We start from the raw sequence: 25,284 nt of genomic DNA, 5'->3' as shown, positions 1-25,284 counted from the left end.
ACAAATTTTCTATTCATTACAATAATAGGTGACTAATAAAAGAATTACAATTGCAGAATGATAGGTTAGTGTTATCAAGAATTAAAGTATAGTTATTGCACTAAATGTTCTTATGCAGAGTGAGTACTGTGCATTAGTACTTCAAGTACTCAGTTTTTAATGTGACACATTTGCTTCTTAAGTAGTTTATTTTTAAAATATTTTAATATGATTTTTATTGATTTCAGAGAGGGGAAGGGAGGGGGAGAGAGAGAGACATAGAAACATCAATAATGAGAGAGAATCATTGATCAACTGCCTCCTGCAAGCCCCCAACTGGGGCTCAAGGCTGCAACCCAGATATGTGCCCTGACTGGGAATCAGACTGTGACCTCCAGGTTCATGGGTTGACACTCAACCACTGAGCCACAGTGGCTGGGCACTTCTTAATTTATTGAATCTAGGTTGGATTGATAGCAATGCTACTCAAAAGGGGTAATGTAACTAAAGTACGTGTTTTATTTTAGTAATTGTTCTTGTAGGGAGACTAGTTTCATAAGATGTGTTGATCAGAATGGAAGAAGACTTTAAAGCCATCACAGCAGGCTCTGCAGATACTTAGCCAAAATAAATAAAGGAATCCTGTATTTTAAAAACTTATCTTTGTGAATGGATTAGAAAACTGTGGTATATCTACATGATGGAATACTATGCTGCTGTAAAAAAAGAAGTCACTCTTACCATTTGCAATGGCATGGATAGAACTTGAGAGCATTATGCTAAGTGAAATAAGCCAGTCAATGAAGGAAAAATACCACATGATCTCACTCATTCATGGATAATAAAGACCATTATAAACTTATGAACAATAATAGATACAGAGGCAGAGCTGCCTCAAACAGATTATCAAACTGCAGCGGGAAGGCCGGGGAGGGTTGGGGGGCAGGAGGGAGGGGGGTAAGAGATCAACCGAAGGACTTGTATGCATGCATATAAGCATAACCAATGGACATAAGACACTGGGGGGTAGGGGAGGCCAGGGGATTGTCAAGGGTGGGAAAAAAGGAGACATATGTAATACTCTTTGTAATACTTTAAGCAATAAAACAATAAAATAAAATTAAAAGAAATAAAAACTTATCTTTGATCCTTTATTGCTAGCCAGTTACAATTAAATCTATGGTTATCTTTCTGCAAAATAAGTGGACTCCATGTCTGAATTTTTTATGGAAACCAAAATTTAACATGTTTTAATTCATAAGGTCTTTGATTGTCTTATAGATATGCAGTATCAAGACTCCTTACTTCATTGATAATTTGTCATATTATGTAATGTAATAACTTTATTGGTTCAAGAGTGTAACTTTTATTTTTCCTCCTCTATCGTACCCATTTTGATGGTTGGAAGACTGCTGGTAGAGAGCAGGAAGGATGTAGAAGGCCCATTATCTGCTTATCCACTTAGATCATTCTGTCAATTAGGTTATCTCTAAAAACTGGAGGTTATAAATAAATGACATTAACTGTTTGGAGCTATAGCTTTTGGAGTCTTAATGTGGTTGAGGAAGGACTAAAATTTATGACATGAACCTTACAATTTTTGGAGAATTAAAATTGCCAATTTTTCACTATGGAAAGATTCAAAAGAGGCTAAATCCTAGGGATAGCTACGTTTGGGAGGCCATGCCTCCAAAATTCCTTGAGGGACTATGCTAAGGTGTGACTTGAGAAGTTCTAGCCACCTCCTCTTTCTCCCATGATACCCCAAGTCTGTCCTCTGTTCTTGGACAATGCAATTGGTTCTTGTTTAATTACTATGGCTTGATCCATAAACATGGTTTCAAGCCATAAGTCCATTTCCATGTAAACCAGGCTCTCATTCCCTAAACTCATCCTATTTGGAATTCTGGAGATGCTGCTTTCCCATGGAATAGCCTGAGCTTTGCAGGGAGGTGACATGATTTAGACATTAGAACACTGACTTGGCAGCTCAGTCTGAGCTGGCGTTCTAGATCTTCTGACTGTATAACCCGCCTCAGATGTCTGGTTATAAATAGATACTATCCTGAAACACCAATCAGAAAGAATGTATGCATCCCTATGCTCACAGTAGTATTATTTACAATAGCTAAGATCTGGAAATAACCCAAGTGCCCATCAGTAGATGAGTGGATAAAAAAGCTGTGGTACATTTACACAATGGAATACCATGCAGTTCTAAAAGAGAAAGCTTTCTTATACTTTGTGACAGCATGGACGGGCTTGGAAAGTATTATGCTAAGAAAAATAAGCCAGGCAGGGAAAGACAAATATCATATAATCTCACTTATATGTGGAATCTAATGAACAAAATAAACTGATGGAGAAAATAGAACCAGAGGCATGGATACACGGAACAGACTGCCAGAGTTTAGAGGGGAGGAGAATTGGGGAGACTGATGAAAGAAGGTGAAGAGATTTGCCAAAGAATACATATGCATAGCCCATGGACACAGACAAGTGTGATGAAGTCCAGAGATAGGGATGGAGGAGGCTGACTGGAGGTGGGTAAAGGGGGTAAAAATGGGAGACATCTGTAATAGTGTCAACAATAAAAAATACTAATAGTATTTCAGAATAAAACTGTACAAATGGAGAATGATTTGTATAGGTCTCCTAAAGGGAGTTGGAAAGGCTATGTCAAGACCAATAAAAAAAATTATCCCATAGCCAATGGTTGTCATAAATATGTTTACTAGTGTAAGTGCCGTTATTCAAAGTGGTGCTTTGAATATTATGCCTGGTGTTCTAACATAATCCTATATTATGCAAATTGTCCCTTGACTGGGAGTTTGACCACTTGCTATGATGTGTGCTGATCACCAGGCCTAGGGACCGCACCCATTGACAAATTTCGTGCACTGGGCCTCTAGTGAACTAATAAAAACTTAGAGAAGTTAGGAAGCTACCATCACTCACGCAACTTCTGTCTAAGAAATTATAAACATTAAAATAAAGAAAGATGAGTAAAGCAAAATCTGCCAAGTGATGTCATGACTAATGCACCAGCCCTTGTACTAGCAATGGTAGTAGGACTTGTCCAGGCACCAGTCAGCCTGTATCCAGTTAGCCTCCAATCCAGAGACAGATCTGAATCCTGGCCTCCCTCCCTCGGCAGTCTGGGTTCCTTCAGCCCACTTAAATTTTATATACTTGGTGATCAGCCTCTGCTTGAGGTAGGATGAGTACAATGATGGTGGCCACAGGTAGATAGATATATCCAGGATAGTCATGAGTTTGTCTGAGTAAATAGCAGAATGTAATGGCAGATAAAACATGTGAAGACTAGATGAATCTAGTTGGCCCCAAGAAACTGTGGTGGTCATTTGACAAATAGTGAAATATTAGGCTTAGAGGGATGAGGATTAACTTTGGATGCATATACCTCAGACATTACATCAATGTGAGGTAAAGTTAATATACATGTTGTTAAAGTAATTAAAAAGCCCAGTCTAGCTACCACTTCTGACTTCGATAGTATCTTTCTTTCAAATAGGAGAATGTCTACAGGCAAATACAAGTTCGTATTCACAACTGGTTGTATTTTCCTGCTTCAATATCTAGTTGGACACCAAACTTCTATTAGATTGTGTTCCTTGAGAAACAGATATACATTTTGGCAATGTTGATGGCAAGAACAAGAGCCAAAAATCACCCATCAGGAATCCAAAGTCTCCCAGGAATGGGCTCATTCCTCATTATCCCTGCTTCACTCAGGTGTAGGTTGGAAACCAGCCCCTTGTGCTGACAGCTGTACTTTTCTACCTGAGTCCACAGAACAGCAACTCCATGATTCCCACAACTCTCTCTTTCAGAGGGGAAACTTAAAGAGGATGTTAGTGGGATGAGATACAGCTCTTTTTGCTGAAGAGGGTTTTGGATCACAACTTATACCCTTTTCTCCCTCCTTCACCCTTCACTACCATCCCAGTTGAGGATTGGTGGTTTACTTGGTGTTAGAACTCCAGCCTTCTTCATAAAGGGTCTGGACTTTTACTATTCATAAATTTTCTAGCCAGAGCTGTTAAATGTGCCTGAATTATGGGGAAAGAAAGTAGGAGGTAATCAAATGAATCACCTGGGTTCCACACTCTCTTACCTGCTCTCATTTATTTTTTAAAAAATATTTTTATTGATTTCAGAGAGGAAAGGAGAGGGGGAGAAAGAAACACCAATGATGACTGAGAATCATTGATTGGCTGTCTCCTGCACACCCCACATTGGGGATTGAGCCCACAATCTGGGCATGTGCCCTGGCAGGGAATCAAACCATGACCTTCTGGTTCATAGGTTGGCGCTCAACCATGGAGTGATGCTGCTGGGCACCTGCTCTCATTTAGAAGTAGCCCAATCTTCTGATCAGAGTCAGTGATCCCTGCAACAGTGATTACTAACAAAATGACCCAGAATGTCATTTGGAATGACATGGACTGTTCTTGACATCACCTCCTGACTCCTGGACCCAAGTATTTTTTTCCTAGTAGGCCTGTACTACCATATAGTACAGACTGCGTCTTGATGGAAGGTAGCCCAAACATATTGCAAGTTAGTTCATCTGCTATACTTTCTGAAGACTTTTTCAACTTCCTCTGAGGCTAGCTGCTTCAGAATGGAATTATGTGATATGCCCAATGGACCCTCTGATTGGGGGGCCAATCTGCACCTTTTCTGTGAAGTGAGTCCATTGGTCACATTGTTGCTTTGCTCTTGGGTATCCATGCCTATCTATTGTAAAAACCAGTTGAGGTTCTGCAAGTAGAAGAAATGGTGTAGTTGAGGTTCTGCCAGTAGAAGAAATGAACTCATACCAAGATTAGGAATATATCATGTGAAGATGAACTGTTGACTTTTTTCTTACAGAAAGACTTTAGTAAAGTCAAGGCAGTCAACTTGCTACCGAGTGGCAAGTAGGTTTCCTTAACAAATAGTGCTCTAATTGAGATGTAACATTCCATTGTTGAGTTTGGGCTTCCAGAGGCAACCGTGGATTGCCTTTGGAAAGTGGCATTCCATGTAATTGGGTACTTAGAGCCTCCATCTCTGCAATGATGGCCACTGCATTCATTTGCTCGTTGGTTGATGAAGGCTGGCTAATGTCAGCTGGCAGACATTGTTCAATGCCTCTTCTATGGTCAGGGTTTCTAGTGGCTTGTTAACACGTGATATGAAAATCTGCATATCGGTATATCCATATGTCCTTTCCTAGACTGCGTTGTCTAATTTTGTAGTCCTTTTCCATCCATGCCACTGCTAGGGATCAGTATACATTTTCTTCTTGGGCTGCTTATCATTCAATTTATAGTTGACAGCAGGGGGAGCTGTCAATTAATTAGTCTCCCCTAAGTAAGGGGCCAGAGAAGCAAATTTTCAAGACTGCCACAATCCTGGATACAGCTAAGATTAGTATTTTTGTTTAGATAGCATTTGGAACATAACTCTGTTTCCTAATCCCAAAACAGTGTTAGAGATGCTGACAGGGGTTCTTAAATGACTGAAGAATCAAGGTATGTGGCTCGGGAATAGCAGCTTTTGGTATCTGGCTTTTATGACAAGGGTTGAGAGGGAGATCTTTTATTTGATAATGAGGAATGTTTGATGTAAAATTGCAGTTCTCAGTTACTGGCAAATTTGGAAAAAATAAGCTGGCCCTGATCATTGCAGGTTCTGATGAGTACTAGTTGGGCCTGATGGCAGATGTAGGTTAGGAAATGAGGACTGAGTGACATCTGACAGTTTTGGGCAGAGGAGGTGGTGAGGGAGATGGATTTTTTATCCAGTTGGTAGACCCTGACCTCAACCTCTGTTTCTTTTCTGAATAAATGTTACGAGTCATCTATCATTGTTTTTGTCCTTCACAGTGAGAAGGAAATCAGTAGTGACATATGAATGGTCTAATGTCTTATTCTAGGATTCTGTGTAGATTTAGCTAAATTTGAAGGCTTATCTTTCCCCATTTTCTACAGGCAAAAATTCTAGGGCTAAGAAGAACTCTATGAGATGTCTGTACAAACATGTCTGGCCTTAAAGGACATATGTGTGTCCTCTCTAGCCTTTTGGGTCAGTGTGCCAAACTGTACCCATAGTTGTGAACTTCGATGTCAGGGGGAGTCCTAGACCATAGGCAGGCCTATGGTCCTGAGTGATGGAGGGGTCTGGGCCCACTCAATTGCAGGGGCACCTGGCGAGCCACAGGGGAGCTATTATTGAGCCAGTTCTGGTGTTACAAGTTGTGGAATGGTGTATTACTGATGTTACTGCTGGGCTAAAGCCATAATTTTAAGCTACACTTCAAACTGGTCAACTCATGTTTTGTGGGTCAGGCTGATACTTCCCCTTGGTTACAGATCCTTGAGAGAAGATCATTGGTAGAAATGTTGCCTTTTGTTTGTCAGTTTGTCTTTGGGGGAAGCAAAAGTCCATCTCCCCGTGCAGATCGAAACGGGTGTACTTTGCATTTATATGGAGTGTTCTATGAGAAGGTCTGCCTTCCAAATGCTGTCACTCAGAAACCAGAAGCAGTCAAGCAAGGCAAGTCTGCACCTGATAGCTCCATAGCTGTTCTGCAGACCCCAGCTTATTTGACTAGGAGGGTCAGATAACAGGGTAGGCCATGGGAGCTGGTCTTCCTCTGTGAGCAAAGTGCTTGTGGAGTTCAGAAACCATGAGATTTCTGACTCTGTAGGACATTGATATTAACTAATTCTCTAAAATTGATGCCTTAAGTTGTGGGGGTTCTGAATATCTCTCCTATCCTGGCTGGAAGTGCAGGTGAGGGAATCAAATAAGACTCAAGGATGACCTGTCGGGTAGACGTGCTGGGACTGAGTTCAGCGTTTTGGCCAGAAGATGGCAGCATTCAATCAGACAGGATTGAATGTTCTCTGAGCCACGTGAGGTGAGTTTGAGAGGGCTTTCTGGGTAGAGGGAACCAGTAGTGATGGACTTGTTTGTCCTGGAAGGGGGATAGTTTTGGGAAAATAGAATGGGTTAAGTGAAAAAGGAAAATGGATTTCTGCAGACGATGCAAAACATAAGCTTTTTAGGGGAAAGAAGACAGATAACCTCTTGGGGAAATTAACTTAGAAGAGACAGGAGAGCCAAGTGCCTCATAGAAACAGAGTTAGCTCTTGTCATGTCAGTGGCACACACCTAGGTAAGTGGACTGAGTGTGACAATAGCCGAGGATATTGGGTGTTCAGAATTACCTGTGCTTGAGCATCATGTTTCCTAAACTGTAAATACACTTCCCTATGCACAGTTTCTGTCTATACATCACCGAACAGAATAATGTACAGCTAAGTGTGTCTTCTGTGGGCTCATCACCTTCTAGGATACTTCATCACATACCATTCTTTCTTGAACATAGGAGCTTTCTAGATCTCTGGGACATCTAATTTTTCTCATGTGGGGAAGATAAAGGATAGAGCACAGTAAATTGAATAATTGGAATGAACACATGACTCCATTCTGATCTCTCCTGGTGGTTAAAGGGAGCTATTAAGTGAGGCAAAGTTTGTAGATTACCTGGCTCAGAGTAGGGACTAGAAGGGTGGTGACTTGTAATATATGGACAGTAAATCAGGGATGGTGGTGTAGGGACCTTAACCAGAGTATACTGGATGTTAAAGAGTTAGAGGCCCATTTGCCACCCACATGTGCAAAGGCAGTTTTACTGTATACACCGCGCAGGCATACCTTTCTATAACCCCAATAGTCTCTCCTCTATGCCTGTGGCTGCTCATGTCTTTTTCCAACTCCCGGCATCCACAGAGGTCCAGTTCCTGGCAGGGGAACTGTGACCTGGCTGGTGGTCACATTAGTAGTCCAAGCTGGGCCTCTGCTTCTGTGGTAGCCAGCTCCTTATTCTGGGGGACGTGGGTGCCTTTAAGAACAGGGCCTCAGGTTTGTGTTGGCCTTGGTTTTGAAGAATGATTAATTGTGGAATGTTGGCTGGCTTCTGTACAGTGAGGATTATCGTGTGTCTTGTTTTGAACTGCACTGTCTGCTATATAACCTTTCATCCAGGAAATCTGAGAAAACACTGGCATAAGCATGTGGGTGGGAGCTTCTCTAATTTGATAAGCTTTTCTTTTATAATATTATTAGATTGCATCCAAGCAAAGTTATCATTGACTTGGCCAGCAGGAGCAAGTGCTTCCTTTCCATTGGCGCGTAGGCATAATTTGGTGTTGTTCCCAATTCATCTCTCTGTTATTTATGCATTTGAACCACCGCAGGAGTGTTAACCATTTTCCTTCTATGAGGTACCCTTTCTTAGGACCTCCCCACATGGCATATCCCCTTTCTTCTTTCTTCCTTCTTTTCTGATAACAGAAGCAGCAATCTTTGCTGGCTAAAAGCAAAGATTCTAGAGCAGCGGTTCTCAACATGTGGGTCGCGACCCCTTTGGCGGTCGAACGACCCTTTCACAGGGGTCGCCTAAGACCATCCTGCATATCAGATATTTACATTACGAATCATAACAGTAGCAACATTACAGTTATGAAGTAGCAACGAAAATAATTTTATGGTTGGGTCACAATATGAGGAACTGTATTTAAAGGGCCAGAAGGTTGAGAACCACTGTTCTAGAGCCAGACTGCTGTGATTTCAATAAAGCTCTAATACTTAAAGGCTGTGTTACCTTGGGCCAATTATTTATCCTCCTATTGCTTAGATTCCTCCTATGGAACATAAAGACTAATAGGACTGTTGTGAGGATAAAATGAGACTATACGTATAGTATATAGAACAGACATGGGCAATAAGTGGTGTATGAACTATTCTAGATGCTTTTTGGACATATTATCAATCAGCCCTCACAAACAATCATAGGAGTAAGCACTATTCTTACCGTAATTTCACCGACGAGGGAAGTGAAGCTTAGAGAGTTTAAGTATTGTGAGGTCACATATAGGCAGCAAGCAGTAGAGTTGAGAATTAAACCCAGGTTTTTCTGTCTGCCTCCAAAGTACACGTTCTAATTTCGACTTCTGTCTCCCACAGAGAGACACTTCTGTTGATGCTCTCTGGCTACCTGAGAAGAGGACCTCCTTTCTCCTGACTACTGGTGTGTGAATACTCAGGATAAAATGAATGGCTTGAATTAGTAAATTCCCAGAAAGCACTGGTAGCAATCACAGAAATTAAGTCAAGTTGTTCCTAGTTGTATATTGACTTCCTGCCTTAAGACTTGGTTACTTCCCAGTTCGATTTCAACTAGCTTCTCAGCTCTCTGACCTCCACCCTCCAAGCAGTTATGGGATTATCAAGCTAAATATGCTGCTTCTCAACCTTTTGCTCCAAATGACCCCTAGCAATGTAAAACTGCACCCAGCAAGTTGAGGTGGGGGGGGGGGGGGCGGGGGGCGGGGCAAGGAGGATTGGAGAGGGCCTAGTTTAAAGGAGTCTGCTATAAGCTTTCTTGAAAGGCTCACATGGTATCCTAAAGGTTTATGCAGATTTTGAAAATTTTTTCGTGTTATTTTTTCTTTTAAGTAAATGTTTTACTTAGGAATAATTTTAGATTTACCGAAAAGTTACAGAGATAATAAAGAGAGTTCCCCATTGCCTTTACCCAGTTCCCCCTATGTTAACATCTTATATGCCTATGGTACATTTGCCAAAACTAAAATATCAACATTTATACATTACTATTAACTAAACTCCAAACTTCATCTGGATTTTGCCAATTTTCCCACTAACATCTTTTCCAGTTCCAGGATTCCATCTAGGTGCCACACTGCGTTTAGATGTCATATCTCCTCAGTGTCTTGTGGTCTATGGCAGTTTCTCAGTCTTTCCTTATTTTTCATGACATTGATTAACTTCTCAGGATTTTGTAGAATGTCCCTCAATCTTCTTTTGTCTAATGCTTTTCCCATGGTTAGATTGTGGCACTGGGTTTTGAGGTGAAGTGCTTTTCTCCTCACATCATATCAGGGGGTACATAACAGCAACAGGAATTAGCACTGGTGATGCTAACCTGGGTCACTTGGCCAGGGCAGTGTTGCCACGTTTCTTCACTGTAATAGTATCATCTTCCCTTTTTCCTACTCTGTTCTTTAGAACTGTGAGTCACTAAGTCCAGACCACACTCAAGGGGAGGTGAATTACACTATACTTCCTGGATGGAGGAGTATGGATTATACTATTTTTAAATTCTTTTGTGAAGAATCTTCTTTATTTATTAAATAAATCATTTATTTATATCAGTTTGGATTGCTATTATCCTAACATAAAACAGCACCTTTTACCTTCACATTCACAGGTGGAATTGACTTTACAGAGACATGTGCATCCTGAAGAGTCCCATACACCTCGCCTGCAGTTTGAGAAACAGAGACAAAACCCAAAGCCACACTAGGTCACTTCCTTGCTTTCCCTGAATCATAGGCTTTAACACTTGTGAATTAAAGAATAAAAGAATGACACATGCTAGTGAGCAATAAAGTAGTGTTATCTGAGGGTAAAGATGTTTGACTCAAACACTAGTGTCTGACCAAATAAGGGCATACCTTAGTGATAATGGGGTTTTGATTCTAGACCACCATAATAAAGTGAGTTGTAATCTTTCTGCTGGTGGAGGGCCTTGCCTTCATTCAGTTTGTAAGAAAAGCTACACCTGTGAAGCACAATAAAATGAAGTGCAATAAAATGTATACCTGCAGGCACTCATTTCTGATTTTGAAATTCCTTAGGCCATGCTAAAAATCTTCCCTATTAAGACGCAGTGCTAGCCCCTGGCCAGGGTGGCTCGGTGGGGCATCATCCCGGGCACCAGGAGTTTGCCAGATGATTACATGCCCAGGGCTGCTGCTTGGTCCTCGGGGGTGTGTAGGAGGCAGCCAGTTGATGTTCTGCTCTCACATCATGTTTTTTCCCTTCTCCCACTCCCTTCCTCTCTCTTTAAAATCAATAGAAATATATTTTTTTAAAAGGACAAAGTGCTAGAGGGGCAGTTGCTTCAGCCTTTCTTTGCAGATGACTCCACTCCCTCAAAATCTGTCTTTAACAACTCAGAAGCTTTTACAACCTTGTATAGAAGCAGGCAGGGGAAGCAGAGCCTCTTTAAAGAGAAGGCCCTGGGCAGCCAAGCATCCTGATACTTGTTTTCACTTGCCAGAAGTCAGGGACCAATTGTAGAGCTGAAGTAGATCCTTGGCATTCTCTTTGGTCCACACCCAAGGAGAAGGTGGGGCTTTGAGTATAAAAAAAGACCAAGTCTGTTAGGAGGGAGTGTTGCTTGCTCTGGTGTTGCTGGGTGTGGCGTGGGGCATGGGTGATGTAGTCCAAAGTTTTCTAGGCTTAAAAACTTATCTGATGGTTAGGAGGGGTCAGTGGAAATGAAATGAACCAAACTTTTCACAGATCTCAAGGGAAATTTTGGTTAGGTTTCTTTAGAAGTGAAAGATGAATAAAGAAAAAGGAAAAGAGAATCTAAGCAGACAGATTGAGGAACTGGAAAGAAGGGAAGCCAGTGTGTGCGCAGACAGAAAATAGGTGGTCACTGTAACTGCCTGAAGTCATTTTATCAGGCATGTCTTCTCTTCCTGGAAATAAAAAGGGGAAACTTTTCTAACTATTGGAGTTTCTAAAAGGGATTCACTTCTTAAAGCTTCAAATTGAATCTTGAATTTTGAAATTTCTTCTCTTGTGCTCAAATCTTTCTAGAAGTCAGCTGCTTTTTGACTTCTGTTCAATTTCTTGCATAAAAGATACTTCAGCCCTAGCCAGTTTGGCTCAGGGACTAAACGGTCCCAAGTTTGATTCTGGTCAAACCTCAGTTGCAGGCTGGATCCCTGGCTCTGGTCAGGGCACATATGGGAAGCAAGGAATCAATGTATCTCACATCAATGTCTCTCTTTCTCTCCCCCTCCCTTCCACTCTCTCTAAAAATTAATGGACAAATATCCTCAGATGAGGATCAACAACAACAAAAAAGTTCAGCAAAATCACTCTTCCAGATATCATACTGCAGTTTGATAAACCCCCTTTAGAAGAAATACATAGGTTTGGAACTTCTATGCTTAAAGGAAACTCAGTAATCTTATCTCACTTTTTTTTTTCATGAAAAGTTTCTAAATGCCTTCTTTCTTCTAGCCTTCAGTTGTATCCTAAAATATCTATTGGAGAGAAACTCCTCTTTAGACTTGGCAGAAAGTGAGGAAAAGCTAGCTCCCCTCCTCCTTGCTTTAGAGACTAAAGGTTGGTTCAGTTTGGATGAAAACCATGGGGAAAAAACAAGACTATTTTTGAATTAGACTTGTTTGAGAGAAGAAAGTGTCCTTTGAGTTGTTAGTGAAGAACAGAACTAAAGTGAACTTCAGCCATCATGCAGCTATTGAACCCTCTTACCCGGGAGTTAAGATCTTCACCTTATTCCTTTTGAAAACAGCCATCTAATCTGAAAATAATCTAAAACCTGTGGGCTGAAGCTTACCTTCCACCTGAATGTGGAGGTGGGGAAGGGGGAATGTATTACATCATCTTAGGCTCTTCGTTCAGTCTCATACTTGCTCACCTGAGAGCACTCTTCTGTTAGGTAAATGGTCAGTTGGGACAGGGAAGAAACTTCATCTGGTTAGACGGTGGTTACCCAGAGCACTGAGAATTGTGAGGCTTTCTTGAGGTTATCCGGAGAAAAATGTCATAGGGAAAGGGGATGATGTGGCATCTTTGTGACATTCATCAAGAGCATGCTATGTGATGGATACATTTATTATCCTGATGGATGATTTTATGGCTGCTATACAGCAAATTGTATTGCTATTTCTCTGTCAACTATATGAACAAAGGTGTTTCTTTTAAAAATCGCACTATACCAAACACCTAGGTCTTCCTGCTTTTAGAAAAAACCTGGACAAATGGAGAAGAAGTAAAAGAGTAAGACTGTGTACCTGTGTCCACTGTATGAGTGGAGAGTTACATTGCTTACACTGTATGTGTGAAAGAAGCAGAGTTTAAGGGGAAGAGCAGAGACCTTGCCTTCACGTAGATTCCTTGCTTAAGAGAAGTGTAGTTCTGGGTGGAAAAGCGTAGTTGGACAAATAATTACTTGGCATATGAGATCTAGGGTCTTGAAAGTCCCAGCCTTTCCAAACAACAGTGCTAGTTAATGGTGATGACTAGAACTGGGGTGTCAGGACAGGTGGTGTGGTAGGGTTCTACAGGAAGAGGCCCAAGGGCAGTGCTGCCTGATGCTGCTTCTCCTAGCTGCCTAATATCACCGAAAACCAATTTCTGACTACTCACCCTGTAGAGTTCTCACCTGTAATTGTGTCCCTTTACTGACAGCAACGTTTCTCTGCTTCCAGGAATTCCAAAAGTGAGTGGACTAGTGATTTAATTCTGTCAACCAAGAATCTGGTTAAATTTAAGTGTGAATTCTAAGATACTAAATGCATGTATGGCATGCGTCGTCTACTAAACCCCTCTCCATTTCTGTAAATTTATTCAACCACTATGGAAACAAAGTAAAAAAACAAGCCAAAAAGTTAACCTATATATACAAAATTGCTTTAAATATACAAAATCCCCCAATGGATTATTGGGCAAAGAGAACAGTACTGACTTCCCAGTACAATATTAACAGTGGAGACACTGAAAAGTTCACCTTTCCCACCTTAGAAATGCAGAGCAAAACAATTGCCATCCACTTTTACCCAACTAATCCATTAAGGGCCTCCCAACTGCAGGTGAGTTCTATAAAACTATATGTGGTTGGTGTTTAAGGGTTCTGGAGAGCCATGTGGCTCTATATATTAAACTATGGTACGAGGGTTAGGAGGAGACAAGTTTATAACCGTAATTGGAGAAGAAGTAGAATAAGAAGCTTCTTAATTGTAGCTTTCTTTTAGAACAAGACATGGGCTAGGACAGGATTCCCCGCCTAGGCCATAGAAATTTGGCTGTGCCTTGGGCCATTTCTTCTGTGTGGACACCTCTCTGAACTTGGGTCTGAAGTGCTTTCTGCCTTCTTTCTATCTACTGGGCACAGTACAGCCTGAACCTTTTATATGTTCTCTTAAAACTTGTTTGACTAACTCTTAACTCAGAACCCTGACTAATCCTTAGGGGGTGGCCTTAACTGAAATTCCAAGGCTAGTCTGGGTTCAGCTTTCTGTAGGTTACTGCTTAGAACCCAGGGTTCACCTAGAGCAGCTCAACACCAGTGGCTACTTGCCCAGAGACTGGTATAGCCATGTGTCATATTTCTTAGCACCAAATCTACCTGAAATTGTTTATGGTCAAAGATAGCTATTGCTATCTGAATTGTACTATGCTATTCAGACAAGACTAAGCCATGAAAAGGGGTAGCAGGAAAACTCAAAGGTGAGGGAATTTAATGATAGAAACTGCAAACAGGTGAAGCAAAACCTGTGCCTCTGGGAGAAGCTATTACGTTTCCTTGGAGGGATTTGTTGAAGGCAGCTGTCTGTGATTGTAATTATCATGACCTTCAACCCCGTATACCTATATGGAGGTGAGACCATATTAGATGTTGTAACTCAAGCCACTGGCTTTTGAACCTCCTTTTGTGTGGAATAGTATCACATGGCGAAGTAAGAGAAAGTTGCTGTAGGAGCAGCAGGAGAATGTACAGAACCCTTTCTCTAGCCTACTTCCCCAGCGGGCTCAGAATATACAGGGCACTGGCGAACACAATTTGAAAGTGCTTCAATAAAATACTTCATCTTATGAAAGATGCTCACCCATTTTTTATTAAAAACTAAAGCCAGTCTCTATTAAGAAAGACACCTAAAATAAGTGTTACTGGAAATAGATCAAATAAACTGCTTGTCATTCCATTCATAGTTGGCTTGTAGTGCAGCTGGAAGAGCTGTCAGTTAACTAGTCTCCCCTAAATAGGAGGTCAGAGAAGCAAATTTTCAAGACCGCCGCAGTCCTGGAATACAGCGAAGATGCTTTGAAGTTGGGATTCTTGTTTAGATAGCATTTGGAACCTAACTCTGTTTCCTAATCCCAAAACAGTGTTAGAAATGCTGACAGGGTTCCTTAAATGCCTGAAGAATCGAGGCATATGGCTCAGGAATATACCTGCTTTTGGAATCTGGCTTTTATGACAATGGTTGTGAGGGAGATATTTTATTCGATAATGAGGAATGTTTGATGTAAAATTGTGATTCTCATTTACGGGCAAATTTGGAAAAAATAAGCTGGCCCTGAGCATTGCAGGTTCTGATCAGTATTAACTAGCTGGGCCTGCTGGTTCTTACCTCTATTCTGGGACGCCAGGCAATATTCAACCCCTACAGCTACCACAAATGCAGCAAATCCCCATTTAAACCCTTTTAGTAATTCATCAACATAGGACACATTGTTTGTTTGCAAAGCCACCCATGTATCTCCCAGCTTCACTGTGGCCCCACAGATCCCTTAGCCTGGGTGTAGCCAGCTTCTCCTGTACTGTACCTTCTATCTTCCATTGTTTATAATCTGGAAGTAGCATTCTATTATGACCATGTCCATGTCCATGTTGGGCCATGTTTGACAGCAATCTGACCTCTCAGGACATTCAGTATTCAACCTGGATATTAATAAAGGAACTCAGATATTAACCATAATCAACTAGGGAGCTGAATCAAATATTAAGCCTAATAAACGAGGGAAGTGGAATCTGCTTCATTAGAAAGCTCGTTCTATTAAGCCTGATTTACCAGGAAGCTATAGCATTTACGGACTCATTTACACACCCCAGGAGACCCTGCCCCAGAGATTTAATCCTTGGAGCGAACAGGGAAAGCCTCCATGCAGCACAAGGGCAGTCTCAGGATTATGGGGGAGGAAGAGGGGAAGTTCCCCTGCTGGGGACACCTGCCATAGAAACCAGATGGTGCAATGGCACTTGCAATAGCCGTGAGCAATAGCCTTCAAGATGGTGCAGGGGGAGGTGCTGCTGCTCTTGGACATGCCCAATAGGAGCCAAGCTGGCACCATCAGTCTCGCCTGGGGAAACATTGGATTGGTTAAGGGGTGGACCCAGCAAAGCCCTAGAAGCTTGGGAAGTTGATTGGTTATTTTGAAAATGTGCCTGGCCCAGTCGTGGGCAAACTATGGCCCGTGGGCCGGATCCGGCCCATTTGAAATGAATAAAACTAAAAAAAAAAAAAGACCGTACCCTTTTATGTAATGATGTTTACTTTGAATTTATATTAGTTCACACAAACACTCCATCCATGCTTTTGTTCCGGCCCTCCGGTCCAGGTTAAGAACCCATTGTGGCCCTTGAGTCAAAAAGTTTGCCCACCCCTGGCTGGCCTTTCCTAAACCCAAGATGATATAATCCTACCTAACAAAGCTTTCTCTCCCGCCGGCCTGGTAACCTGCCCTCCACCCATTGGTTAGCCCCTGCTCTTTCCTTAGCAGCCATGTGGCCTTAGCAGCTGCATGGCCTCCAAACGCAGCTTTCAAGGGGGAGCCTGGGTACAGCTGCCCAGCAAGGAATCCCAGGCACAGCCCAAAAAACGCTGCCTGGACGGGGACTGGGATGGCTTAGTAGCTGCCTGAGGCCCTGACAGCCCTGGTGCTCCAAACAGGCCCCAGCCAAGGCGCAGCGGGAAAAACAAGCTAAGGGAGCATGATGGTGATAAAGAGGATGTGACGTCAGAAGTGTTAAATCACACTTATGCCACTACAATGTTTAGTACTAGTAATCTTTTTTTAGATGATAAAAAGAAAATAACTAATGGACATAAAAACGGTCAAAAGATTTTTTCCGCAAGTTAATGCTCTCCTCCCGCCCCCCCCCCCCCCCCCGCCCCAATAATACAAAATGAACATATGATTGGGATGGAAACTCCATTGGATATTCCAATTCACCCCATTGCTTGCTCCCCATAGAAGGGGAACAGGCATTAAGTTTTATTAGTAACGTTATAGTAACCAGATGTGTCAATGGCAGCTTATTTGAGGTCCATCAATCAAAGCATGGCTATTGTTTTCTGACTGCCCACATCTGAACACATTCAGCTACTATGGAAACTACAAAGGAAGGAAGAATATATTTATTTCAAGATTCGTTTACTGGGATTTTTAAGCGCCCTGTCTTCTGTAGAGCCCCAGAATGGTGATAATGTGCTAGGGGCTGCTGTGTTTCCCAGCATGAGCTCCCATTCTCTGAGGGTCCTGAGAAGGATAGTGGATTGGTCCTGGAGCCCTCATGAAAGGAGGAGGTGGTCCCATTGGGTGGAACATATGTGGCCCAAAACCTGGGAGTGGGAGTGGGGCAATTCCAGGGGGTGGCAGCAGGGCGATGTTCACCACAGCTGGAGGGCCACTGGAGGGCAGGTTGAAGTAGTTGGCAGAGGCTTCTTCCTCTGCTGCAGGAGGAGGGGGAAGAGCTCCTGGCAGTCCTGGAACAGGCTCCAGCTTAATGCCAGGGTCTGTGGTTCCGTCTTTCTCTTTTTCTTTTCCTCGGGCTGCTTGGGACCTTCCCCATTGCACATTAAGTCGACGGCCATTGACAATTAGCTTATTAAAGGACTTCTCCGCAGCCACCTCAGCAGCCTGCCTTGTGGCAAACTGGATGAAAGCACATTGCTGTCTCTGCACCATGGTGATCGTCCGAACCTCTCCAAACTGGTAGAAATGATTTCTTAGATCTGTCTCAGTAATGGTATCGCTCAGACCACCAACATATAGTGTGGTGATAGTCTTGTCCTCTGGCGGGTCCAAACGAGGCATTGTTGAAGCCCGCTTTAGAAGCTTATCTGCCACAGGGTCATTGATTCCATAATATCGGTCTTTAATGTTCTGATTGGCAAGGGGGTCATCTGGATCTGTAGGCTTCTCATGTCTGTATGGACATTCGTCTCCTCTCCTACATTCTCCTTTCACCCAGAAGGAGCAAATGTGGGGTCGATTCCTTTTGTAGTAGGGTGTGGTCCGGGCCAGTTTGAGCAGCATGTCACTGGTGGATGTGGCTTTCCCCAGCATGCCAACTGGCCGTGTTCCATCAGAGTTAGAAATCTCCCTCTCCATATTCTGTGTGTAGTACTCTTTGTTGACATCTGATTTTGGCATGTCATCCTTAAAAGACAGCCCTGCATCACGAACCTGGATGGGCAGGCCATACTCCAGATCCAAGAGGCAAGTCTGACAGACATTCTTCAATTTACTACAGGTTTGGCACACTTCAGTCTTCTTGAAACGCATTCGGACTCCGGGGCACCAGCGAAACACTGTGAATGGCCTGGCACAGGTTTTGCATTCCTTCCCGTACTTTTCTTTGGTCATTCTGATATACGGGTTTTCTCCAAGACACGTCTGGCACAGGATGGGGAAGTCCGCATCCTCCCAGTTCTGCCTGTTGTAGGTGTTGGAACCCAGAGAGGTCGCCATCTTGGGAGCGTTCGGAGGCAGCCGCCGCTTCCGAGTTGGCAGATAGGACCATCACAATCCCGTCAGGTCCCTATACCAGTTGATTTTAATTCTGTCAATTTCTATTCCAAAGGTTGACACGGAGACAGCATTCAGTTGATCAGCATAGCAAGTTTCTCTAGTCAGGTTCTCCAGCCAGGTTCTGTGTTTTATTGTCCTGTTACATTTGTATTTATACCAGTTGATTTTAATCCTATCAATCTCTATTCCAAAGGTTAGGGCGTTTCTTATCTCCATTCCAGGGAGAAAAGATTATGTAGCTTAAGCGTGATTGTTCGTAGTTAAAGTGATTAACTACCCACCTGGCACTTAGTTAAGGGGTTTTATTCCCTCCCTAACTTCAGGGAAAAATCCCTACATGGGGAAACAACCTTTCTCGGAGAGGTGACCTTGGTTAAAACACATAGCGCCAAGAAGGGGAGCAAACATATTAAGAACAGTATGCCATATAGGCCAGGTCCCTTGAAACATATGCTGTGCAGATGTTTCTTCCCTGCAGCGACTGTGTCAAGCAGCAAGGATGGACCGGCTTCCGGCATAAGTGGGTATAAGAGAGCCTTCTATGGAGCAGACCAGAATGACTAAGTAGCAGGTATGCCAAGCTCTTGCCAGAGCATTAATATCCAGAGATGGCCAATCTCTGTACCACCTCACAGTGACCATCCTTCTGATGCTTGGGAATTGTCCTTCTCTTAGTATGGGTGCTACCTCCTAATTGCCACGAGGGCATTGCTGTCCAATAGAGATACAGTGTGAGCCACATATCTTATTTTAAATAGTTTATGAGCCATAATAAAAAAAAATAAAGAACTGGATGAAAATTTAAAATTCTTGTTTGTTTTAGACCATTCCCTGATGCTGTCTGCCCTAAGAGGCTTCGGACCATTTGAGCCTTCAAGTCTCAGCTATTCCCACTTCCTAGTTGTAATTGTATTTTCATTTAGAAACTTCTGGCCTGGTTAGAAATTCCCAGCATACTTAGGGAACTGCCCCAAAGACTTTCTGAGGATCATCTGATAAACTATTCATGTTTCCTACAAGTTTCCAACTCTTAGGGAACTTGTAAATGTTCTAAAAGGCACAGTGAACTCAGTGCACCCATTTTTCAGTGGCTAACGGTTTTTTTGGTTGCGAAGAGGTAGCATTTGTCTTAGATTGGCTGAGAGTTAACAATTGTAGATTCTTATGCCAGTTGGTTGAAGAATAATAGAGAATCTAGAGAAAATGCATTTTCGATGTGGCAGCAGGGGCTGGATCAGCTGTGATGCCAGCCAGTGCCCAAACAGTCAACAGAGCCAGAATATTGGCAGCCTTCATAGATGTGAGGGTATCCTACAGGCTGTTGCACTGCTATGCGGGGTCTTCTTACAGGCACAGGGAGAGATAATCCTATAGGGAGAGATTATTCAAGGCAGCTGTTCACCTTGACTGTTCACCTCCAAGGGAAGGTGAGAAAAGCCAGCTTGCAGAGGATGAATGTAGATGTGTCTGCATGAAGAAGTACCAGTCTTCACCACAGGTGGGGTCTGTGCAGAATGTAATCAGGGAAGTCTTATTGTTTAATTCTGGGTCTGGAGTTCTTCAGTTCTTTGGAATAGAATGGAAGTATATTTGACTAATGGTTAATTGCTCGGTGACCCAGAAGAAAGCTTATTCTCTGCCTCACACTGGCAGGAAGATTTTGAGTGAGGCCTAATCTTGAGTTGTAGATTAGTGGACTGTCTTAAAGTGGACCCACCCCACAAGTCCTGAACTCCCTTCCCCCATGTCAGGTGTGAGCTTATAGACATGAAGGTTATAGATCTGTGTGCTTGCAACGAGATAATTCTAGAAGCTTAGGTTCTTGTACTAACTCACAACTCGTGTTTTACTGCTAGAACTACTTCCCGCCTTTGCTGAAGTAGAGCTATTCTGCCTGACAGTTTTATTTTCAAATTTAATTTTTACCTTTTTGTTGTTGTTGTTTGCTTGTTTAAAGACTGCTAGACTTAGTAGCAACAGATCAGGGTGATGCGGTCCCAGTGGAGTGGGAGAAGCATAAGTACTAGCTCTTTGACCATTCCCTGATGCTGTCTGCCCCAAGGGGCTTTGGTCCATTTGAGCCATATGTCCTTCTGGGCCCTAGAGGCCATCTGTGAAGAAGACAAGAGTCTGCTTACTGGGTATTGGATGAAGGGCACAGCTAAATTTGAAGTCTTGCTTTTGCCTCCCAGTTCCCACTCCTCCCAGTTCCCACTAAGAGATGTCTTAGAGTTGGACACTTGGGTGATAGTCCAATATTTATCACTACCTTATGCTAAGTCTTGGTGAACTATATACACTGGATAATTAACAAATTGGAAAAGACTGCTCTGGCTTAGATACTTCTTTTTTTTTTCTTTGTGTCCAGAATTTTAGAGTTGACTCTTGCTGGTGAAGGACACCTTCAGTTTTGTCCATTCTCCCACCAAAGCCTAAAGGCAAAACTCTTAAACACCTAATTCTTTGTGAAAAAATTACCAAATAACTTGGCAGACTATAGAAGAAAGATTGGCATTTTTTCCTTTGGTCCTGGGGTCAGGGCTGCTTATATTTAACACTGATCAGGTAAAGAGGGGAGGCTGTACCTCAGATCCGAGGAGATGCTTGCTCTGGGCAGTCTGTGGTGGGCACAGGATGACCAGGGCTGGCAGAGAACAGGCTGGCCTGCCCTCATTCAAGCAGCCATCTGAGCACTGGCATCTAGAAAGCCCCACAGTGGCTACCCCCATAGACTCAGGGAAGGGCTGGGTGCTGCCTGTTGAACATGTGCCGCAAGGTTACATAATGCTCTGAGTTGGGATTTTGGAGACTTCCAGTTTGTGTGGGCAGGTACTGGAAAAGGGGAGGACAGAAGTCAGCCGCTCTTCCCCCACTGCCTTATGCCAACACAAGCTGCAGATTAGTAAGCAGCACCTTCATGCCTGTGGTGACTGTTACAGTGGAAGTGGCAGGATCCAGCTTGTAGGTGTTGGCATCCGCCTTTTTATATCGATCCCGAAAAACATGAATGCTCCCATTACAGCTGGCAATCTTCCAGAGGGGTGGGGCTGAGCTCCAGGCCTCAGGAAGGGAAAGTCGGGTACAGCTGTCTAGCAGGGGATTGTAGCATACCAGGGAGTCCCCTTCAGCCACGATGAACACCAGATCCTTATGCACAGCGGCATGCACGTGGCTGGCAAAGGGCAGCACACAGGGCTTCATGTAGCACTTGTCTGTCTCCGTGTCAAAGCACTGGATGAGTCGGGAAGGTTTGGTAAGGAAGTCCAGGTCATTCTCCTCCCCGGCCAGTAAGTAGATGATCCTATTGAGATTGGCTCCAGCAGCCCCTCACACAGCCACCTCTAGCTGTGTTGTCTCTATCCAGTTGTTATAATCTACCTGGTAATAGATAACTGCATTGGAGAGGGTATCCTGCAGTGTCTTGCCACCCAGTGAATATATAGCATTTCTCCCGGGCACAGACACCATGGTGTGCTGGAGCCGGTCCCGGGGAAAGGGCGCACACCATTCCCAGTCCACAATGGCGTTGTTATACTGCCACATGCGCCGTGGGATGGACCCTCCTACCACGTACAAGTCTCCACCATGCTTGCAGGCTGCAGTGATCTGGTGGCACAAACTGTTTTGGCCACATCCACTGATGGAGTCATCTTCAGCCCAATGAGTGGGTACGAGATGACTCTTTCCCGATCAGGTAAAATGTGCACGTTCTCCCCAATTTCCTTCAAGCTACTCTTGAGTGACTCTGCAAAAGACTCTCTTTCCTCTTTATTAAAATCGATCCAGGCTTCTATTGCCTCTGTTGGATTCTGTGAGCATGGAACTCCATCGGAGATGATATCAGTGAGTCGGTGGTGGGGCAAGTGGAGAAACTCCTCTGTGTCCTGCAGCTGGGCGAGGTGGGCCTTAGCACAGTGCTTGGCAGCAGGGTAGAGCTCAGGGTCACTTGTGCGATCTGCCAGCCACATCACCTGAAGGCAGTTCCCCACCTGCACGGTGGGGGCCAAAAGCCGAGAACATTCCTCAAAGAGAGATGTCACTGACACATATCTGACACCTCATAAATTCCCTGCAGCTCATCAGCTCTAAGTTTCACACCCCATGGTAGAGATAATCAACCAGGAGCTGGAAAACAGGCTCACTGACACCCTGCAGCACAATCACCGGTTGTGGGCCTCCTTCAGGTTGGAAGTGAACATGGACCGGAAGAAGCAGCTTTGAGCTGAGAGGACCAGTCGGTGGAGCTGAAACTCCCGGCCTTCCACTGAAATGGTGACGTCAGCAAACAGCTCTTCCTCCAGACACAGTTTCATGATGCCCTGAGCCACATGGCCTGAGTGTGACCGATCTTTGAAAGTGTAGTTCATGAAGTAGTTTTCATCCATGAATGCTCCAGGCTCCTCTGGTGATTCCGTGGTAGCCAACTTCTCTCTCTGCCAGTTGTCGTTCCGATTCTTTAGGGTCCTCGCCTTCTTTCCAGATTCTGCCACACCAAGCTAGGGCCACGTTCACTTCATGGTTTTCCCACCAGCTTGCCTTGTTTTCTCACCTGCTTCCCTTCCTATCATTCTGAAACCCGGATCCCAGAACCTCTGCTTTTTAGGTACTTCTTTATGTCCCCCCACCTTCTCTGTCCTTCGGGGGACTTCTCTAGACCACTGTTGCCCTTGCCCCTGGGCTTGGCAAATCTTCCTCAACTTACTTTATTCATACTGGGCCAAAAGCAAAAAAAAAAAAAAAAAAAAAAGGCCATTCTGGACATTTATAGATGTAGTTCCTGTGTATCTTCATCCTTCCTTACCTGAAGGTTGAGACTTCTTATTATACTTTAGATATCTGCTGAAGTGCTGCTGTCTCAGCTTTGTGCCTTATTTCATTTCTTGCTTACCACTCTCTGTGCTACCCCCCACTTACATGCTCTATTTGTGACCATATATTCATTTATTAGTTCACTTTCCCCCACCAGACTGAGCTGTGTCATGAAGACAGATCACATCTCTCAATGACATTCAATATTATAATGTACTAGAGGCCCGGTGCACAAAAATTTGTGCACTGGGGGGAGGGGGGTCCCTCAGCCCGGACTGTGCCCTCTCGCAGTCTGGGAACCCTCGGGAGATAATGACCTGCTGGCTTAGGCCTGCTCCCAGGTGGCAGAGGGCAGGCCCAATCCCTAGGTGCAGCCCCTGGTCGGGCTCAGAGCAGGGCCGATTGGGGAGTTGGGGCGCCGCCCCCTGTCATGCACAGAGCAAGGCGATCGGGAGGTTGTGATGCCACCCTCAGTCACTCTCAGGGTAGGGCCGATTGGGGGGTTGGGGAACCGTCCCCTATCACACTCAAGGCAGGGTCGATGGGAGGTTGCGGCGCCACCCCCTGTCATGCACAGAGCAGGGCCAATCAGGGGGTTGGGGCACTGCCCCCTGTCACACACAGAGCAGGGCCCATCAGGGGGTTGGGGCACCGCCACTCTCACACTCAGGGCAGGGCTGATGGGGAGGTTATGGCTCTACCCCGTCACACACAGAGCAGGGCCCGTGTGTGTGTGTGTGTGTGTGTGTGTGTGTGTGTGTGGGGAGGGATTGGGGTGCCGCACCCTGTCACACACAGAGCAGGGCCGATCAGGGGGTTGGGGTGCCACACCCTCTCACACACAGAGCCGCAGGGTGATCAGGGGGTTGGGGAGCTCCCCCCTATCAGGCACAGAGCAGGGCTGATCAGGGGGTTGGGACACCTTCCCCTGTCACGAACAGAGCAGGGTGGATAGGGAGGTTGTGGCCCCACCCCTTGTCACACACAGAGCCGCAGGGTGATCAGGGGGTTTGGGCGCTGCCCCCTGTCACGCTGATCCCGGTGCTGGGAGGCCTCGCAGCTCCACTGATCCCGGTGCTGTGAGGCATATTACCCTTTTACTATATAGGGTAGAGGCCTGGTGCACGGGTGGGTGCCGGCTTGTTTGCCCTGAAGGGTGTCCTGGATCAGGGTGGGGGTCCCCACTGGGGTGCCTGGCCAGTCTGAGTGAGGGGCTGAGGGCTGTTTTCAGGGTGGGGGTGACTGAAGCTCCCAACCGCTCCTTGTTTTCTTTCTTTCTTTTTTTTTATTCTGGGCCAGCTTTAGCTTTGAGGCTTGGCTCCAGCTCTTAGGCCTCCGCTGCTGAAAGTAGGTTTCTGGCCTTTGCTTACAATGTTGCGATCATGCTGGCTGAAGCCCGGCAGACTAAAGCAGGTTTCTGGGGTTTTGTTTAGCTTCTATATTTGTTACATAGTTGCAGCTCAGAGGCCTGCAGTGGCAGGTGGGGAACGTTGGAGTCCTCCGTCACTGAAGCAAGCAAGCCTCATGTTAGTTTCAAGCTGCCTGGCTGCCGGCTGCCATCTTGGCTGGCAGTTAATTTGTATATCTCCCTGATTAGCCAATGGGAAGGGTAGCGGTCGTACGCTAATTACCATGTTTCTCTTTTATTAGATAGGATAGTTCCATGTTTGAAACATTCATTTGCTGAACTAGCAGAGAGGAAGCTGTGCATTAGATGATATCCTTGCTGGTCTTGCTAGAGATTTTGGACATTATCTTATACATAATAGGGAAGCTATTAAAATAATTTAAGTGTAGTTGTGTAACTGGACAATCAGTGGGTCCTGGCTGCCTGTTACTACTTGAACCAATTCAGCAGAGACAGGGTTGAATCACATATGAGTGTTTATTCCAATAATGCCGGCTATACGGAAGAGCAGCAGGTCATCTGCTGAGTGTGACTGATCTTTGAAAGTGTAGTTCACAAAGTAGTTTTCATCCATTAATGCTCCACCATAAACCAGTTGCTTATATTGGGTAGAAGATTGGGGTGAA

General features: G+C 44.3%; 1 protein-coding gene and 1 pseudogene across 2 annotated transcripts; both read right to left on the bottom strand.

The window, feature by feature from the left end:
* Positions 1 to 17,118: 17,118 nt before the first annotated feature.
* Positions 17,119 to 18,381, bottom strand: LOC308516283 (pre-mRNA-splicing factor RBM22-like; the record flags this gene model as incomplete). Its single annotated transcript, XM_081087190.1, has 1 exon — positions 17,119 to 18,381. One exon carries the CDS (start codon positions 18,379 to 18,381, stop codon positions 17,119 to 17,121), a length of 1,263 nt encoding a protein of 420 aa, XP_080943316.1.
* Positions 18,382 to 21,318: 2,937 nt separating this feature from the next.
* On the bottom strand, positions 21,319 to 22,869 carry LOC308513022 (kelch repeat and BTB domain-containing protein 4-like; annotated as a pseudogene). Its single transcript has one exon. The product of its transcript is annotated as a kelch repeat and BTB domain-containing protein 4-like (transcript).
* Positions 22,870 to 25,284: the final 2,415 nt, after the last annotated feature.

The sequence above is a fragment of the Myotis nattereri genome, assembly GCF_964212035.1.
Source record: "Myotis nattereri genome assembly, chromosome: 1".
Classification (NCBI taxonomy): Eukaryota; Metazoa; Chordata; class Mammalia; order Chiroptera; family Vespertilionidae; genus Myotis; species Myotis nattereri.
The sequence above is the reverse complement of the archived record's forward strand: the minus strand, read 5'-3'. Positions and strand labels throughout refer to the sequence as shown.